The sequence below is a fragment of the Lynx canadensis genome, chromosome B3 (genome assembly GCF_007474595.2).
Source record: "Lynx canadensis isolate LIC74 chromosome B3, mLynCan4.pri.v2, whole genome shotgun sequence".
Classification (NCBI taxonomy): Eukaryota; Metazoa; Chordata; class Mammalia; order Carnivora; family Felidae; genus Lynx; species Lynx canadensis.
This window is the reverse complement of record NC_044308.2, coordinates 142872098-142892566: the sequence shown is the minus strand read 5'-3', so window position 1 is coordinate 142892566 and position 20469 is coordinate 142872098. Positions and strand designations below refer to the sequence as shown.

The following is a 20469-nucleotide window of genomic DNA, read 5'->3' as shown; positions in this document are numbered from 1 at the left end:
GCATGCTGACTGAGCCAGCCAGGTGCCCCACCCCAGAGGTGAGGTTATCTTCACATGCAGATCTAACCAGGTACCTGGAACATCCAAAAGAATCAGCTGAAAAACTACTGCAAACAGTAAGACAATTCAGCAAGAAAGCAGGATGTGAAAGCGAGACACAGAAATCAACAGCCTTCACGTAAATAATTAACGACTATTTAGAAGACACTCACAATAGCAACAATAACAGAATATCTAGGTACAAACCTAATAAGAAAGGGGAACTTTAAAAAACCTAAAAGGAAATGAAAGTGGCCTTCACAGAGCACACTCTTACGTAAGAGGATGCAAACTTCCTAAAGATGCCATCCTTCCCGGACGTTTAAAAAAGGTGATGAGGGGCGCCTGGGTGGCGCAGTCGGTTAAGCGTCCGACTTCAGCCAGGTCACGATCTCGCGGTCCGTGAGTTCGAGCTCCGCGTCGGGCTCTGGGCTGATGGCTCAGAGCCTGGAGCCTGTTTCCGATTCTGTGTCTCCCTCTCTCTCTGCCCCTCCCCCGTTCATGCGCTGTCTCTCTCTGTCCCAAAAATAAATAAAAAACATCGAAAAAAAAATTAAAAAAAATAAAAAAGGTGATGAGATCCCAATAAAAACACAACTGCTTCTTCTGCAATGAAATGAGCCAATTCAAAGTGCCTAGCGTTTGTAATAATATCAGTATTGTTGTTGTGAATGATTTTAATAGGAAAAAGCAATAATTACGTCAACGATGTTAGAAACCAAGATTTTCAGTGTAAAAGAGATAAAACTGAAAATTCAAGAAACGTGTGAAAATACCATACTATTAGAGTTGAACTGAAAATGTCAATAAGAAAGCACGACTAAAATATACATGTATTTATATACCAACTCCCTCCGCTGACAGCACTTAAAAGCAACAGCAGTCCAATGGCAACAATCACCCCCGGCAGCCAGAGTTTGGTCTCTAAAACCAATCCCCGCTGAAAGAAATCAGGACTCTCTGAAAATGGCCGATTCCAGGTCTGGGACAAGGAAGGTACAAAATGAGACTGGGGGACATCTTACTGTCTCAGAAGTCAAGGAATCAAAAATAAATGCATCCGTGTCAAAAAACACACACGGGAGTTAGCCCGAAGGACACCCAATGCTTACGATTATGTATCTGCACATCAGAAAGGATAACAATTTTAGTAGGTTGAAGCACACTGAAATCAATGGGATCTCTAAGTTCATAACGATATTCAAAAAAGAGAAAACCAGAAAAAAATCTTTAGGTTTTCACCGTTTGAGGGCAATCGGTAACTAAAAGGCAGAACATCAAGCCCGTCCTGACTTCCAGTGGGAACTATACGTCAAGGTAACCAAGTATCTCCAGTTGGTAGGAGACGGCTCTGCTTGAGGAAGAATGCCAGATTACGTGTTAAGTCTCTAGAGCCACTGCTGTCCTAAGAAGCACGGTCGCGTGGTGTGTACAGCGTTAGCATACGGTTGGTGGCAAACAGACGCTGGCAGGATGCCAAAATATACCTTCAAATCACCATCAGTACTTCTGGACAGTGCAGATGCAGACGGAAGTGTCATCGTCTGACGGAGAGGTCAACCTGTCAGCACCCTAACACACTGTAAAATCTGGCATCACTTAGGACAGTCACCAGATCGAATGCGTATCTGGCACTAACCCCAGTATCTCCCGCGTTATGCGGCATTCCATCCAATAAAAGTCTCTATGTACGAGAACGACAGGGAGTAAGTGGAATATTTTACCGGACAACCAGCCTGACGGATTTAACAAGTCATAATAAATGAGTGCTGTGATTTACAACACTCCCACACCGGTGGGGACCCAGGTGTGTGGCAAAAGCAGCAAAGACCAGAAAAACCGAATCCCTATGGAAGAAGGCACTTTTGTCTTAGGTTTTAATTCATCTTAAATACTTGAGTACGATGACCAGCACACAGTGGAAAATAGTCAGGTACTCAAGAAAGTAAGGCATCACGAACAACATGTGACAAGGACTTCAGATGACGTTATTACCTGACACGGACCACAAAGGAGCTATGCTTACCGCACCCACGGAAACGACGAGGGTGACCCGAGATAGAAAGGAAAGTATGAAAAAAGTCATGCTGCAGGTTAGAAACATAACTCCCATAAACGAAGAAGTACATCTCAGGTTAAAAGCTGAACAAAGCGAGTTCAGCACATACTGGACAGACCTGAAGATTCTGAGCAACAGAAATGAGGCATGGTGTTTAAAGATTCTGGTAGCACTTTAGCGAGGCAACTTTAGGTCCACTGGCTATATAACAAAAAAGGCTGCATTTGATATTTCGCTTTTATAGTTATTTACTTTTACTGTGTTTTATGAAAGCATTAGTCCACGATGGGTTGAGAATTAAGAAAAAGAAAACCGGTCCTTCACCGTAGATAACGTGAGACTCTCTCATCGTGAATAGGACATGGTAAGTCACAAAACGTTTGAAAAATACAGATGAAGATCAAAAGAAAGACAGTAAATGAAAAAGTCTAATACGTCTTGATTAAAGCCACAGAAAAAAGAGAGATAAATGTAGAAGAAACAACAGCTGAGAACTTTCCACCACTGAGGAAGTCCAATAACACAGGGGTGCAAGATGAATCCCCAAGAGGACTGATAAAAAAAGAAACCCACGTTTGGACACCCGGCAGTGGAACTATTGAAAACTCAAATGTTAAAGACAAAAATCAGAAAAGTGGCCAAGAATCACAATTCCTTTTTGGTTTCTCAATCCTAATGGAAGTCAAAGGCAGTGAAATGCTGATCTTCATTGTACTGAAGGAAAATAACCTGAAATTCAATACTCAGTGAACACCTTTCAAGAATGAGGGCAGAATAAAGATATTTTCTACATAAATAAAGACTTTGCCACCAGTAGACTCTCATGAAAGAAAATTCTACACGACATATTCAAATAGAAGGAAGATGATCCCAGGAGAGAAGTCGGAGATACAAACAAGAATGAAGAATAAAGCGATAAATTAGTGGATAAATCCAAATGATCACCAACCGAAGAAGACAGTAACACTGTCATGAAGGATTTTAAAGGGCTGGCTTAAAAGTTCAAAGATCCAACAGCCGGGGGTTCTCAGAAGATGGCAACAGCAGCACTTTTTTCTTTTCTTTTTTTTTTTTTAATTACTAGACTTTGAGACTTACAGAAACATTGAATGCAGAGGTTTCACACTATCCCCCACCTGTTTCCCCTATTATGAACATTGTGCATTAGTGTGGGTGCGTTGGTTACAACTGATGAGCCAATACTGATACAGTATTACTCACTAAATACCACGGTTCACGTCAGGGCTCCCTCCTTGGGCTGTGTATTCTGTGGGTTTGGACAAATGCAAAATGCCATGTATCATACAGAGTAGTCCCACTGTCCTGAAAATCTCCTGTGCCCTGTGGATTCATCCCTCCCAAAAATGACTTAGCATGCGAACTATCTAAGATGAAGCTAGACGTTATCTAAGCCAGATTCGCGCTCTGCAGGCTGCAGTGAGCGGACAGCCCGGATTCCTAGCAGGCGAGGGGCAGGAGAGGCATCGATGAATCCTTACATTCTTCCCTCCCTCCATCCCTGCCTCTGCCCGATGTATGTGGCGCATGTGCAGTGAGCCCTTGCTATCCGCCCTGCGGCGTGGAAGGCACTAGAATATGCCTGTAAGGGTGCTCTGGGTTCATACATCTTGTAAAAAGACCCATTGTTGTGAATGTATGGCATGAAAAATGTCTGATGGTTTACTACACCAGTCTTCTATTTTAGTAAATATAAAGGTGTTCAGAGGTTTGCACTTGACTTCTGGAGTCCTTACCCTATTTTCCTTGGTTTTCTTTACTTCGACCTCAACATCTCCTAGAGGAGCACTTTTAGGGGCCAAACACCTTCAGGTGGAAAGGGGGGACTATGCCATCTTGGGGGAAATTCAGAGCAAAGGGCACCATTCCCTGGCAGAACCCCCTGGGCAGAGTAATCCCCAAACGATTCATACGAAGACAGCCCACAAAGGATTACGGCTAAATTCTCGCTTCTCTGAGACCAGGAAAACGAGGAGGCCCCACTGCAGTTTTTACGAGTGCTCTCTTTGCAGCACCTCCTTTCTGAATCGCTAGAGTTCAAAGGCGACAAATGCAGGAGAGAAGTCCTCGCAGGGAACGCCAGCCGGCCTGCTTACGACTCACACGAAGACATTTAGTGTATTACACCTGGACTACGCATGAGACGTTCACCTTAAACAGCTCTGGGGTTTGAAGTACCACTTGGGTAGATCAGTCAGTGGCATTAAATGGAAACAAAACAAAACAAAACGTAACAGAGAAGACGACCCTAGTGGACTATCAACGCAGCAGAGGAAGCAGCAGCTGGCAAACCACGAGAACGTTACTCCTCCCCTGAATGGGCACGCTCGAACTTTTAAAAGGCAAATGATAAAAATTACCTTTCAAAGACGGTAGTTTCTGAAGCTCTCTGTTGTTGCTGGCGCTGAACCTCGAAGAGTTTTGCCGCTTGTCCCTCCTCACTATGGGCTGAGCGGCGGGCACTTTTATTTTGCTGGATACGGTAGACGGGGTAGCAGGAAGGTTGTTTTTCCTGCCGGAAATCTGTTTCCAAAACAAAAACAGACAGACGCATATGTCAAACGGTTGTATCTTGTAGCACAATTAGAATCTGGAAAATATACACAAGTTTTTACTCCGGGACAGTTTTTACTCCACTCTGCCCTAAACGTCCCTCCTTACAGCGGCTGGAGTCCGTGCCCTATCCCGCCCCTAGTAATGCTGGGTTTCTAGAGATGCTCCTGTTTCAAACTTTTCTCTTATGCATTTGCCATCCAGGCTGATGGATATATACAGGCTGATGACAATGACCTTCCAAAGATGTTCACATCCCGATCCCTGGAACCCGGGAGGTCTCCCTACTTGGCAAAAGGGACTTTGGAGATGCGATGAGGTAAGGGTCCTGGATTATCAGGGTGGGGGCCCAAGTCATCACAGGGCTTTACCAGACAAGACAAGGCAAAACAGAAGCAGATGACAAAGCAGAGGTGAGAGCGTCAGAGGCACAGGAAGAAGTCAGAGGAAGGCGCCACGAGCCAAGTAGCGCCCGAGGCCTCTAGAAGCTGGAAAAGGCCAGGGGGCAGATTCTCCTCTCGGCTTCCCGGAAGCACCCGCCACGCCGACATCTTCACGTGGGCCCCACTGTAGACTTCTGACCTCCAGAAGTGTAAGATAAGGAGTCTGTGGTCATGGGCACAGCAGCCACAGGAAACTCACAGAGCAGGCACCTCGCCCCTCTGCCTGCGCACCACTCCGCCCTCGGCGAGGTGTGAGAGCCACGTGAAAGCACCTGTCCCTGGAGCCTCAGGAAGTGCTCCTCCCTCTCGCCACCCCCTCCGTGCAGCTCCACACTGCACTGCGGCAACCTGGGACGTCCCAGGATGCATGGCTGCTGTGCAATGACAGGAGCGGCTGTGCAAACACCCGAGGGGAGGCGGGAGGGTGACGGGGGCACGTGCGGCACAGCCGGGGGTCCCTATGCCTGCACAGGCCCACGGTGGGGGGGGGGAGCTCAAAGGTGCACGCACGTGCATGGCCCCCCGCAGCGATGCCGGGGCGCACCGGGCGTCGACCGTCACGATTCTCTGTGCAGCCTGCTCACCCCTCCCGAGCCTCCGGTCTGCCCGAAGGGACGGAGCTCGGAGGTGCCCGTGTGCGGCTGTAGAAAGCCGACCCAACTCGCCCTGGAAGCAGGAGCCCACTAAGGGTCTTCCAATCACACTGGGCTGGGAGAGCTCACGCCAACTCAGGCGCCCAACGATCGGCTCTCGCTCTCGAATGGAATTTTTACTAAGAAGTTAAGAGCAGCTTTATTTTTATTTATTTTTCATTAAAAAAATTTTTTTTTTTTAATTTTTTTTTTTCAACGTTTATTTATTTTTGGGACAGAGAGAGACAGAGCATGAACGGGGGAGGGGCAGAGAGAGAGGGAGACACAGAATCGGAAGCAGGCTCCAGGCTCTGGGCCATCATCAGCCCAGAGCCCGACGCGGGGCTCGAACCCACGGACCGCGAGATCGTGACCTGGCTGAAGTCGGACGCTTAACCGACTGCGCCACCCAGGCGCCCCTAAAAATTTTTTTTAATGTTTCTTTTTGAGAGAGAGAGACAGAGCACGAGCAGGGGAGGGGCAGAGAAAGAGGGAGACACAGAATCCGAAGCAGGCTCCAGGCTCTGAGCTGTCAGCACAGAACCCAAAGTGGGGCTCAACTCAAGAACGGGGAGATCGTGACCCAGGCCGACGTTGGACGCTTAACCGACTGAGCCACGCAGGCGCCCCAAGACGCTGTATTTTTTTTATTCTATTTTTTCTTAATTTTATTTATTTTTTATTTTTAAAAATTTACATCCAAATTAGCATATAGCGAAACAACGATTTCAGGGGTAGATTCCTTAATGCCCCTGACCCATTTAGCCCATCCCCCCTCCCACAACCCCATGAGAAGCTGGGGGCGCGGAAGAATCCTTGGGGAGAGTTTTCCGGGATGCGGGATGCCCGTGCACATAGGACTCAGACCGGGGGGCGAGGGCCTGGGTGCCCCGCCCTCCTAGTCAGCAGCTTCTTCCTCACAGTGGGCTTTCCTGGACATTGTCCTCGACGTGTCACTCTTTCCACCTGATCACGAAAGCCGGGTCTTCCTTAAACCCCGTCCAGACCCCTCTTCCTCCCCGGGATTCCCCAGGTTAAAACGGTTCGGCTCGGCTTCCGCAGCTGCCCCCACCTCCCCACCCTCCCCAGCCCCCCCACTGTCACCAACAGCTCCTCCTCAGCCACGTACTTGTTTTAAACGTTAAGTTATACATACGTCCAGTAGGTTAAAGGTGACACCTCCTGTTTACCGGGCCGAATCCCGTGCTGCACACACGGTGACCCTGGGGACAACTGGGCACGTGGCTGCCCCCGCCGGGCCAGGAGTGGGCTGGCACCTCCTGCAACGAGCCGGGCACACAGGCGCCGCGTGAACTCATAAAACGGAACGAACTCCACGCCCACCGACAGTGTGTGCAGGACACACACCCCGTGAGGCTTCTCACGACTGCGAGAGCAGGAAGGGCCCCCTCGGACCTGCTGACTCCGAGCCGTGGCTCCTGGCTGTGGGCCCTGCCGGTCTCCCTGCCCCGGAGCACTGTCCTCGGGGCAGGCAGAGTGAGCTTCTCGAAGGAGGCCCCGGTTCCGCCACCCAGGCCAACCTGCCGCAGCCACTTCCCGAGACTCTCAGCCCGTGGGCTTAACGCGGCCTAAGAGCCCCATGCTCGGGTCACCAGCTGCCGCTCCGGCCGGCCCCGCACCTCCCACCGCCCCACCCTGAGTCGGCTCCCCGAGGCCTTCGTGCGGTGCAGTCGGCAACGTGGGCTGCTGCCCGCCTGGCCGGGCTCCATTACAAGGTGGCCGTCTCGTCTTCTCCCCCCACGGGATGTCTGCTCCAAGAGGGCATGGACACTGCAGTGTCCCGTACCAACCAGGTAGGGAGGCCCCCTGAGGCCGTGTCATGAGGGGACCGCCTTCGGGCAGGGCTCAGGGTGGACAGCTGGGGGCCGCGGGCGCCCACAGAGCCGACTAGCCCAGAGTCTGACCTTCACCTGACGGGGCACCCCGAAGCCATGCAGGGGATGGGGAAGGGCCGACAGCGCGAACCCATCTTCCTGTTGGAAAGGCTCCGCAGGCTGCAGTGTGGACCGGGCAGGAGGGGAGAAGGCAGACTAGGCTAGTCATCCGGGCCGTGCACGGGGGTGTCAGCCACCCCAGGACGGTGACCAGCAGCTGGGGGCACCGGTCACTGGGATGAGAAGGAGAAATGGGCGGGGAAGCCCGGTCGTGAGCATGCTGGGTCTGAAAGGACACGGTGACACCTGTCCTCACGCCCCCAAGACGCTCTCTTTCTGCCGAGGACAACGGCTGAGTCCTGTCCTCGGTGTCCTGGCCGCCACCTGCCCACCCTTGGCTGCCCTCTCTACCCGGCGGTGCAGCTGCGCGGCCGGCCCTCGGACACCTCACATGAGCTGGGATGTGAACATGGAAGCCACCATCTGCGTGGTCACTGAAGTCACTGAATGATCCAGAATGCCCAGCAGAGGAGCACGGAGTGGGAAGAGGTGGAGGAGGCGGGATGGGGCTGGGGGAAGAAAGCCTCTCAGGAAGGAGGAGGTCAACCCGTCTGACGCGGCGGCCTCAGCACCTCGGGGCTGGTGGAGGCTGTTGAGGGCGGTGAGGGCAGGTGGGGAGGCCCGGAGTGTCCGTAACAGCTTTGGAGAGGTGGCCGGGAGGAAAAGCGCCACAGGAGAGACATCGGGCTGCCGGGGGTGGGGGACTTGACCGTGCTCCGTGCCCGCGGGGGGCAGAGCACCGAGGGGAGGCCGGGCTGAGGGACAGCTGAGCCAAGAGCAGGATCTGGGCCCTGACGTGCAGTGACAACAGAACAGAGGATGCACAGGACAGGACGGCTGGAAGGGAGAGATCTGATGGCCTCCCCCTGTGCACAGACGTACGAGGTCCCCTGTGAGAAGCATTCTGAAGGGAGGCGAGGCCTGAGGAGGTGAGGGTGGCCTGAAGGGATCCCTGAGCCACAGAGAGAGGCAGGGCCTGGAGAAACAGAGATGCCCTGAGCACATCGTTCTCCTCAGCTCCAAACGTCAGCAGCCAGAGGGACACGTAATGGTCAGCGCCTGGGGGGGGAGGGCACCGCCCTCTACAGAATTCTCCTGGCGTCCCCGACAGCGTGTGGAACCCCCTCCCCAAGCTAATCACAGCCAGATACGGTCCTGGGCCGGAACCAGGGCCCTTCCCCAGCCAGGGTGCAGGGCGACCTCCTGGGATCGGGCAGGGAGCAGCGGAAGCAGATTTGCACCTTGCTCGCTCCCTGGACTTCAGACGTCACCTCCCTTGTGTCCCACAGCCAAGCAATTCCACTCTCCAGCATCTTCCCAAATTCCCCCCTTCTGCAATGTTATGACAAACTACCCCCACTATGTGTCAGACACCATGTGATACACAGCCTAAGAAACCCATATTTGCATGCCTTTTAAGATCTTTTAAAAGAATATTCATCTATGGGGCACCTGGGTGGCTCAGTCGGTTAAGCGTCTGATTTCAGCTCAGGTCATGATGTTGTGGTGAGTTCGAGCCCCGCATCGGGCTCTCTGCTGACAGCTCAGAGCCTGGAGCCTGCTTTGGATTCTCTGTCTCCCTCATTCTCTCTCTCTGCCCCTCTGCTGCTTATACTCTTTCTCTCTCAAAAATTAAAAAAAAAAAAGGAATATTCATCTAAAGAGCATGGTACTAGCATAAGGACAGCCACTTAGATCAGTGGGACAGAACTGGGAGCCAAGGCCTCTCAACAGGAGAACAGTCTCTTCAACAGGTGGTCCTGGGACAACCCTGCTGTTTGTGACAGTCAGCCTCTAGCTTTTACGGCGGCAAGAAAGGTGGTCTCCAGAGAAACCAGACTGTGTAGAAAAAACTCAGGCTGCTAGTGTAGGAGCCGGCCGCTCAGAGCAAAGCTCTCTACGTTCCGGCCTTTCGGGGCTGGAAGCCACAAGAGCACACTCTCAGCTTGGGCCTGTCCAGTGAGCGGTCAGCTGACAAGCCCACCCGAGTCCAGCGCCCATGGCCAGCTGTGCTGGGGCCTCACCTCTGCCTGTGTGTAAACCGGGCATCTGATGGGCGTGTTTCCAGGGGTCCCTGGTTCCAATTCTTGCCTTTCTGTTTCCTACCCAGCAATGGCAGAGCATCAGCAGGGAGCTTTTTAAATACTTAAGTCAGGGGCGCCCGGGTGGCTCAGTCATTAAGCATCTGACCCTTGATTTCAGCTCAACTCATGACCTCATGGCTCGTGAGTTCAACCCTGGTGTCGGGCTCTGTGCTGACAGTGAGGAGCCTGCCAGGGATTCTCCCGTCCCTCTCTCTCTGCCCCTGCCCGGCGTGCGTGCGCTCTCTCTCAAAACAAATAAACTTAAAAAAAAAGAAAAAAAAAACCAAACTTAAGTTAGATCATCCCCCTTCCCTGGCTCAAACCACCTCAATGGCTTCCCATCAAATCCTGCCACGGGCTGCCGACAAGATCTTTGCCTTTGCCTATCTCTCTGACTTTATCCCTCCTGCTCAAGTCACCCTCATTTCTCTTCAGCCTTCTGAAGAGACACTGGCCTTCTTTCCAGTGGACACACAAGCTCGCTGCTGCCTCAGGGCCTTTGCACTAGCTACTTCCTCTGGCTGGAACGCCCCTTCCCGGATCTCTGTACTATTGGCTCCTTCTTCACATTCAGGTGTCACCTTTAACAATATCTCCTTGGTGAGACCGTTGCTGACCACGTGAAGCAGCCTCTGGAAACACGTAAGTGCAGTTTTGATGGCGCAGTGACCAGAGGGCGCTACTGATGGTGAGAGCCCCAGGACCACCACTCTGCAAAGTGTGAGATGCATTCGAACCAAACGCCGCCAGTGCCCTTACAAACACCAGCGCACCTGGCACTCACTGAAAGCAAACTGCCCGAGTGCATGTGTCCTGCTGTTTCTCATGCTGCCCCCGCCCCCAGCACCCAGGATGGCGCTCAGCACTCAGGAGCGTCTCAGGCTGCACCTGCCGGGTGACTGTTGGTGAATGAGCCACCCGGAGGGAGGTCTCCGAGGTGGAGGAGCATGGCCTGAAGGGAGGAAAACAACTTGGGGAGACAGAAAGGTCACCCCCGTCACGGCCAGGGCGCCCTCCTCCAGAGCCCGCCCTCTGCCATGCAATACTTGTTCCTGTAAGATCCGGACCGTGTGGCTAATCAGCAGAGCGGGGGAGAGAGCTCTGCTCCTGAATGTGGATCAGATGGAATGAGAGGGTAGTTTCTGTATTACTTTATTTGCTAACCGTGTGTGCTTTGACCTCCAAAACAAACAAAGACAGACGATCTGAAAAGGAAGAGGAGAAGGACGTTGTTTCCCCTAGGCCCAGCCTATGGGGGAGCGCGCGGCCTCGTGGGGGTATCAGGCGCAGGTCTAGAACACAGGCAGCCGCGGACCAGTGGTGGCAAGGCCTCCTCTGCTCGTCCCTCGATCCCCTTCTCTTCCACCATCCTCTTTTCCCTACCTTCATCCACTTCCTTCTCATTTGACATTTTATATCAAGAGTACTAGCTGACATGGGGCCCCTGGGGGGCTCAGTCGGTTAAGCGTCCGACTTCGGCTCAGGTCATGATCTCGCGGCTCGTGTGTTCCAGCCTTGCGTCAGGCTCTGTGCTGACAGCAGGGAGCCTGGAGCCTGCTTCGGGTTCTGTGTCTCCCTCTCTCTCTGTCCTCCCTCCCCCGCAGCACTCTCTCAAAAATGAATAAAAATGTAAAAAAAAAAAAGGATAATAGCTGACAAATGTCAAGTAAGATACACACACTCAAATGGAATTATTTTGGAAAACACTGGCAGGGTCTAAGGCTACCCTATCCATCAGAACTTGCCGTGAAGCAGGAAATGCCCTTTATCTGCCGTCCGATGGAGTAGCTACCAGCCACACGCGGGCCCCGCACACTCGAAGTGCAGCTAGGGTGATGGAGGAACTGAACTTTTAAATTAATTTGATTTTCAGCAATTTAGAGAGCCACATGTGGCTAACGCCTAGCACCCTCCGGGTACTGTGACTTCGCCACTGGGCAGAAACAGCATGAGGTCACAGCTCCCATCCCTTTAGGGCCAGGCTAAGTCTCACCTTAATAAAATATTTAAGACGAAGGAAAATCCAAGGTCTTCAAACTAATTACTCCCCCCCCCCCCCCCCCCATTTCTGGGCTCGTCCTTCGCTCCCCCACGTGGAGAACACGGGGATGACAGCGCCCCGCCTGGGCGTGGGCAGCAGCACTTCCCCGCAGGGGCCCTTCTGAAACCCGACCGGGATCAGGGCCCCGGGAGATCTTGGCTGCCCACGATGTACGGATGGCGCCGGGCCAGGCACCATCGAGCCCCGACCCCCCTCAGCGGGCACCCGATGTTTTAGGGAGACGCGGGAGACTTTTTACAGCTGAAATCTTTCACATGAAGTTTTCCCTGTGACTTGGGGACGTATCACGTGATTCCCGCCGGTGGCAGACGGGCTCACGCAGCAGATGCAGGCGGAAGGCTCTCCGCCCTTACACGCGGGGCTACGGGCCTGCACTCAGCCGCAACTGCTATAACACGGACACCCTGCTTCTGCCGTGACCCGGCAAACTTTATCAATTGCTTCGTGTAATTCAGCCCAACTCTTATTTATCGTGTAATGGAGTTTCTGCTGGAGAGGGAGGGGGTGCTGACCGCTCCTACCTGCTGCTTTACCTGCCTCTCTCTCTCTCAAAAATAAACAAACATTAAAAAAAAAAAAAAAGAATCTAGAACATAATAACTGTAACATACCAAATGTGTGTTGATTGACTGCTTATGTGATCAGCAAGGCTTCCAGTCAACAGTAGGCTATGAGTAGGTAAATTCTGGGGGAGTCAACGGTTATGCAACAGATTTTTCACTGCGTGTGTGTGTGTCTCGGGGGTGAGGGTATCGGCACCCCTAATCCCCATGTGGTTTAAGGGTCAACCACACAGGTGTGTTCTACTGAGAAAAATTACCAAAATAAACTCAAAATAAAACATACAAAGCACCGAAGATCATATTGGAAAGCTTATTTAAAAGGAAATCCTACCCTGAACTGTTTTAATTAAAATAAGGTCTCATGAGACTATACATCTTACCCCTGGCCTCTGGTGCTATATAAAAGAAAACTAAAACCCAAAACAAAAAACTCTTCTTAAAACTTTCATAAGATGTTAGAAAACGACCTAAGTACCATAATCTTCTGCTTTAGGACGCTGCTATTTATTTAAAACAAATGATGCCGCGAGAAAATTTCTCTGCATTAAAATTTCCTTAGAGGAACAAAAGATGATAAAGAAACAAGCCTCTTGAGGAGCAGTTTTTTTCCCTCTAATTTACCGGACTGGAAAACCCAGCAAGCTGATTGATTTGAAGCTCCCCTTCTTCCTGAGCACTTTTAAAATCCACAAACAAACATTTCTTGCCTCCAGGTTCTCACATATGTGGCAAGTACAAGGGAGAATCAAGTTAAATGGCTGTCCTCGAGTACTTAATCTAGTTAGGGAGGCAAACCAGGGTACATAAAAGTCGTACAAGTCAGTGTCAATGATAAATAACTGGTGGAGTCGATAATTGCTACTCGAATGTCAAAGATGGGAAAAACGCGGGCCAAGAGGGTGAGGACAGCTTCCCTTCAAGTTCAGAATCAATGAGCCTGACTGGGAACTTACAAGACCAAGAGACTCAGACGGACAGTGAGGGGCATAGGAAGGGCACCATGCAAAGCGAGGCCTGGGGACCCCTGAAGGTCCCATAGACACTTCCCAGGGTCTGTGCTTTTATGAGAATACGAAGACACGATTTGCCTTTGTAACTACCATTATGTCACTTTTTCACAGGCCACAAGACACGTGACATCAAAACAGACGGAATGCAGGAACAGACTCCAGGAGCCAGCGAGCTTGTTAAGCCAGACATTAAAGAAATTTGTAAAAGCAGGATGCGATGCCATTTTTCTCAGTGAATTTTTGTGGATAGTTATTTCCCATAAAAACCTGCTACTTCTGTTAACACGTATCGGGTGTGTTACTATTAGATGAATTAATGAATACTTTAAACATTTCACTTTTAATTTCTCATAAAAGTATCGGCCAGAACTGACCTAAATAAAAGCTCTTGGGGATTGTAATTTTTAGGACTGTAAAGGGGTGCTGATGCTCCTTTGGTCTGAGCATTGCTATTCTAAAAGAAGCCTATGTGTCTGGCGTGATTTATGAGCAAACATACATACTTCACCTTTTGGGGAGGGTCTTTCTAGAGCAGTGGTCTCACCGGGGGCCATTCCGCCCTCCAGGAGACATCTGGCCACGTCTGGAGGAACTTTTGGTTGTCAAAAGTGGAGGGGGTGCAGGGCTAGCAGCACCTGGTGGGGAAAGCCAGGGGTGCTGGGGGACATCCCACGGTGCACAGGGCAGCCCCGTGGGGAAGCATCTGGTCCACCCGTCAACACTGGTGAGCGTGGGGTGGAGGCACCCAGGGTCTGCCGAGTGTCCAGCTTGTCACTCGGTCCCAGAGAAGAGGTGGGCACTGCGATGGGAAGCTCATGGCACCTCCCCCTAGCTCACATACCCTCCAGCCCACGGCTGATCACCCGCTTTGCAGATCCTCTGTCTTTCCTGAACACCAGGCTCTAAGCAAACGGGCTGCAGAGTGGCTGGGGAAGTGGGCCGAGGGGCGGCAATTAAAAGTAGGGAACCCCACTCTGAACTAATAGTTGCATGTGCATTTCCAAAAAAAATAAATAAATAAAAATAAAGTACTAGTCTTTTGGGTCCTGAGTGTCACTGGAGTCCCGTTTAGGGTTGTGTGGAAAAAAAGTGGGAAGAGAACAATGGGGAACGTGGCACGGAGGCTCCCAGCTGCAGCCCAAGCTCAGAATTCGGCCCCCAGAGAGTGGCTCTGATGTTCCGGGGGAGGATCTGGGGACTCTCCTCGCAAGGGTGATGATCACCGCCGCCTTTCCCGGAAAGCACACCTACCAACAAACTATTTTCACTGTCCTCCAGCACTCGGGTTAAAACACAGCCGAGGGACTAGAAAGTCAAATTTTCTTGAAAAGATACTTTTCATAAAAATGTGAATTTACGTTACCGTGTAATGGGTATTGTTACTATTAGATGAATCGATATTTTTGAAATTTCAGTTTTAATTTCTAAGATGTGACTCCCCCAGCAACACCTACGGGACCCCAGCACATCTGGCTCCCTGTCTCTGCAACACCAAGGGGGGGCGGGAGAGGATGTAAAGGGACAGATGAGAGAGAGAGAAGAGTTGTTACTAAAGGCAGAAGGTGTCAGAATAAGCTAACAGGTTGGAGAGAGGACTGTTGCGCTTCCTTTTCAGCAACACATATTATGTAAGCGATGCTGTGGAGACTTTCAAACAAAACTGAGCCGAAGCAGGACATGCGAAATACACGGCCAGAGAACAACACGGAAACAACCTTTAATGTGCTTAAAACAAGTCACTTTACAAAGAGCACAGACACTTTCGAAAACAGAACTTTGGACGCAGTGTACAAATTAAGGCAACTACTATCAACAACTACTACCACGGCATGGTCTCAGTCTTCTAAAATGGACTTTAAGAACCTCTGAGCGATTTATTAAGACTCTGGATATTCATCAAGTGTGCCTCGTGAGGTTTCCACAGCTCTGAAGGTCACACTGGGAACGGCTGCTCCAAGCTGAGTTCCCTCGGCCCATCTCCTGAGTTCTCCAACTTCCAGTTCCCCGGGAGCCCATCTGCGGCCTCACTCCTTCAAAGTGTGCCATGAAATAAACCCGTAAGGACTGGGCAGAAGCTCTGGTTCCCAGGACACATGTGGAGAAGTCAAACTTAAACATCGTATTTGAAAGCGAGCAAAACAAAAGTACCGACACACACCATTCAAGGAGTAGTTTCTAGAAAAAGCAAAATGTGCACAGCATCAGTTAGAACCTTTAACGGTATGTTGTTACATTGGAAGATATATTCTGCCATACATCTCGCAGGGAAAAGGTCTTTCGAGAAGTTGTGGGTCATGCCTAATCTGTCCCACAGAGTTAAAAATGGCCACGCTGGAAACTCACCAAGTGTTTTCAGGGGTGAGGAAACAGGGCCACAGAAGTCAGGTGACATCATTTACGGCAACCAGGAGTCAGCAGTTTTACTATCTAATAACCCCCAGGCTAAAATACTTTCCCCTACACCGCTCTATCCCTTACAATCCGTTAAGGCGGGATTTCATCTTCCTTCCTAAAGACCCCACGCCATCAAATGTTCCTTTGTTTAACCCAAAAGTGTTCTGCAGTGTATGTCACTTGCTTCTCTGTCTTCTATGAGGCTGGGTTACAGGCAGCCAGGATTTTAGTATGAGGACCCTTTCCAGTCTTGCAGTCAATCAACAGTAGGCCAAGTTCTTTTAGGTTTTCTCTGCTGGGATTACTTCCCAAGCCTGGCTACCCTGCCCTGGGCGGGCGGCCTGTTCTGCCCGCCTCTCAGGCTGTGAAGCCTTGACTGCGCGGTAGCTGCCCTAACACAGGTGAGTTCACAGGATGGCCTGGCCGTGAAGGCGACGTGACACTGAACAGGTCTGAAAAGCGGCACGGCACGGCAGTCCTATCTGAATCGTTCAGGTTAAAACATTCAAGTTCGGAGCAGCGTTGACAGGAGAGGAAAAGAATGAGGGTTTAATGCGCCTGAGTCAATCATGTTTGGTAAGTGGGCGGAACCAGAGGTGAAGGCGCAACACGAAGACGGAGGAGGGAAAGCAACGATTAAAAAAAAAAAAAAAGTCAGGCTCAACGCAAAGTTCAGGTGCACTGCAGTGCCCCAATCTGCATTCCTGCAAAATAACGGACACAGGGGTCTCCCAAGTGTCGTGATTAGTGTGCCATGTTGCCTCTGGTGTCCTTATGAGGAGTGAAGGGCCCACCATTTCAGTATTTGTCGGTGGTAATTCAAGCTCTGTGGCTCCAGCTCTTAGTAGCACTAGAAAAAATACAAGAAGACAAGTGGGGCATCACACTCGGGCACTGCAGGCCACACCTCAAGAGTCTTAAGCAACTGACAGTCTAGGAACTCAGTCCACCTTAAAAACACGCATTTGACTTACTAGTGGTTCTGGCTGTCTTTGAGCTGCTGAGGGATGGTTCAGGTTCAAACTTAACATTATCCGCCCTTCTAGCCAGGTTCTTTCTGATTGAACAGGAATAAACGAGTGATACACACCGATGTCCTCTGACACACTAACAGGGAGAGAGACAGGTATGGGAGCAAGAAAGGTTTGGGGAGCACCAGAAGCCTTTGCGGCTGCAATAAAAGCTCCGTAAATGATAGAAAAAGCATCCACCTTGCAGAGTGATTGCACTGCACTTAAATCAATTTAGTCCAAAGAGTGACACGGAAATAGGCAGGTCAAAAGCAAGAATGCCACAGTAAAACTTGATTGTCGGCTATAAACAAAGGGCAGGGAAAGGCTGGCATAAATAATCCCTAACTATTTAAGAAACTTTTTGGGATTTCTCCTTTTTACTTTGGGGAAGGCGACAGATTTGCTGGAATAAACCACCTGCTGAAGAGGAGGGAGGCTTAGGATGCACCAAATCGTAAGGAAAAGATAACGCTGGGACTTAAAAAAAAAAAAAAAAAAAAGCCCACTGCTGATAATTGCCAGTTAACTGTTTTCCAGACAGAACTGAACTCATTCTAACTTGGCTTACAGGAAGGGGGCTGACACTTACAAACTAATGTCATCTGTGATAAGACCAGGGACCTTGATGACCCAGCTCTAGAGACTGTGACACTGAATCAAGCAGTTTCTCGGCCACCAATGATCCACAAGGGCCAGTTAGCTCTGCCTGGGTGGAGTCAGCTCCTGGGTCCTCAGCCCGGGGTGCTCCAGTCCAAGCACTCGTCACAGGCAAGACAAGACCAGGCAGAGTGCTGGCTCTGCACACGCTCTCAATGGTGTCAAAGGAATGACCCCAACCCCGCCAGGTAGACACAGGCCTCCGTGAGCATTTGGGTTGTTCCTCAATGAGCCCGCAGGTGAGAAGCAGAAGTGTCACAACTGGCCCACGCAGACAGAGAACACAAGTAGAAGAGAGAAGGTTGTATAAAAATGCCCGAACTAGATAAACTGAATGGTACTGATGCTCTGGGAGAAAGAGGCTAAAGGAATCAGACGTCAACAGGAGAGGTCGTGTGGGACACGGGCGGCACAGGCCTGGCCAGAGAAAGGAAAGGTGATGGAAGGAAGAGGAGGAGACGCTGAGAGGGACCAGGTCGCTGGGGAAGGACGGGAGGGGAGAATCTGAGAGCTAAATGGAGCCCGAACAACAGTGAGAGCTGCTAGATTTCGGGTGGGGGTTACGAACTTAAACTACCAGCTGCAGATACAGCTTCCAGAAACACATCCACATTTTCCCAGACGGAAACAGTAAAACCTACAGAACCAAAATTTCAGGTTACGAAGGAGACTACGAGAAAATCTCACGCAGGAAAACACTCTAGAAGACCCTGGTGTTTTCTCGCCCACGCTGTTTTTCTGCCCTTAGTTAAAAGGTGTTCACGACAAAACAGAAAGGAAATATTGGAGAGCAGTTACCTCTGATTCTATTATGTCTTGTCCTTCTTTGGAACTTTTTCCACTTTTCCCTGCTTTTGGTGATTCCTGGGAAATATCAAGCAGAGTCAATTAGACTTCTCAATTTTTAGACTGCCAAACATCAGACAACCCCAAATGCAGTTTAAAACCCAATTTATACCATTTAACCAGAACATCCGCTAATTTTAATCAATACCACCAAGAAATTCTGCCTCACGTCACTTAGTTACCATAGAATATTGCGATGCGACACCCCCACCCCCCAGTTCAGACTCTCCTCGTTTTCCTGATGTGTATTTGGCGTTGAAAACTTCAGGCAGAAATAGATAAACCCACATGTAAGGTGCTCTCCGTGTTTCGACAGAGCCACACTGCATCCCTTTCTTGCCTCCCACCTGACCGGGGATTTCTGGGGTGACTCTGAGACGCTACCAAGCTCCACCTGGAGCAGAAGCGTACCCCCCCCCCACCCCCGGCTCCCAAATGCAACGCAGCACACTCACGGCCATCCCCGCCGCCACCCAGGATAATAATAGTATTTCAGAGCCCCAGAGCGTCCCTCTTCACCAACAGCCAGCCAGAGCCATTCGCTCCCCTTCCCCGGTCCGGGGGTCCCTCCTGCGCGTCTGCGAGGCTGGGTCAACCACCTCCGCGGCCGCACCTGCCCCCTCACGCCCACCGCGCGCGCCGCCTGGGGCCCGACGCCCACGCCGCCCTCACGGCGGTCGCGCCCCCGCAAGCCCGCCCGCCCGCCCTGGCTCGTCGGGACCCCCGCCCGTCCTGGGCCCCGCGGCCCCGGCGCCCCCGCCCCCACCCCCACCCCGGAGCGGCGCTTCTGCGCTCGCCGGAGCCCGGAGCCCGCCGCACCCCGCTCCCGGCCAGTTCCCTCCCGCCTTCCGCGCTGCCCCTTGCCCTCCCCGCCCGGCCGGTCCGGCGGCCCGAGCCCGGACTCACTTTCTCCTTCTTGTTTTTATTCGGCATGGCTGGTGCGGGCCGCCGCCGCCTGCCCCCCCGCAGCAGCAGCAGCAGCAGCAGCGTCCCCGCCCCGGCCGTCGCGACCCCCGCCGCCGCCGCCGCCGCCGCCGCCGCCGCCGCCGCTGCCGCCGCCGCTCGGGGACTGAGTCGCTCGCTCGTTCGCACTTCCCCTTTTCCAGGCTCCCACAGGCTGCGGCAGCCGCGGCGGCGGCGGCGGCGGCGGCGGCGGCGGCGGCAGCGGCAGCGGCGGCGGCGTCTCTCCGCCCCTCCCCCGGCCCGCCCCGCCCCACCCCTCCCCCAGTCACCCCCTCAGCCCCCCCCCCCCACCGCCGGCCTGGCCCGGCCCGGCCCGCCGCTCCCGCCCCGCCCCGCCCCCGCGACGTCCCCGCCCCACGGGCCCCCAGGCGTCCTGCCATTGGCCGAGGCGCCCTCACGTGCCCTCTAACGCTCTTCCCCGCAGCCCCGCCCCTGCACGCGGCACCGGTCCCACCCCCTCTTCCCCTGAAGCGCTCCGGCTCCCGGGGATCTCCTCGGCGGCGGCGGCGGCGGCGGCGAAGGGCCGGTCGGGTGAGCCGAGCCCAGTCTGGGAGGGGGCGTGGGGCTGCATCGGCGGCGACTGGCCGGCACACGCGGCGCAGGTGCAGGGCGGAGAGAGCAGGGGACAAGTCCGGCGTGGAAAAGCCACGTTTGAAACGGATGGCAACAACTTCTGCAGCCGGCGGGACGTGGCCTGGCGTGAACGGCAACCTCTCGGCCTCGCCTCCTCGCCGCCCCCGCGGCGCTCCCCAGGCTCTAAGGCGCCAGCACGCGGGAGCGCAGGGCCGGCCGAGGAGGCCCGGGGCCGCGCGAGCGGCAGTTTCGCTGGGCCCCACTGAGCCGCGCCCCCGGTTCCAGGCCCCGCCCCCGAGGCCCTCCCTCCTCCTCCCGTGTCGGCCCCGCCCCACTGGTCAGGCTTCAGCTGCGCCAATGGGATTTTATTTTATTCTTCAATTTGGCCCGATCTTAAACCACGTGAGGAAACCTCTGCATTGTGACCAGGCGGTCACGTGATTTGTCTCAGCTCGCTAACAGCTCTGGGGAGAAGAGTTTTGCGAAGGAAGAAGGTTAGCTTGTTAACATACTACTTCCGCAGCCTGTCTGGTGGCAAAAACCAATGGCGAGCACTAATGACAGGCACGGAGCCTGCAGAAGAGCGTTAGGTAATAAGCCTCCGG

General features: G+C 52.5%; 1 protein-coding gene across 5 annotated transcripts in view; it reads right to left on the bottom strand.

The window, feature by feature from the left end:
• Nucleotides 1-19337, bottom strand: part of PPP2R5C (protein phosphatase 2 regulatory subunit B'gamma) — a 130602-nt gene extending 111265 nt beyond the window's left edge. For 4 of the 5 annotated variants that reach the window (XR_003969693.1, XM_030319989.1, XM_030319987.1 and 1 more), the window contains exons 1-3: nt 19235-19336; nt 18281-18346; nt 4477-4639 (exon numbers count right to left, since the gene is read on the bottom strand). Coding sequence is in view for 4 of the 5 variants with exons in the window: in XM_030319989.1 (XP_030175849.1) it covers nt 4477-4639; nt 18281-18346; nt 19235-19261 (256 nt within the window). In the remaining variant the exon portion in view is untranslated. Of the gene's footprint in view, nt 1-4476; nt 4640-18280; nt 18347-19234 lie in introns of all 5 variants that reach the window. The other variant, XM_030319992.1, reaches the window with a different exon arrangement.
• Between the last annotated feature and the right edge of the window lie 1132 nt (nt 19338-20469).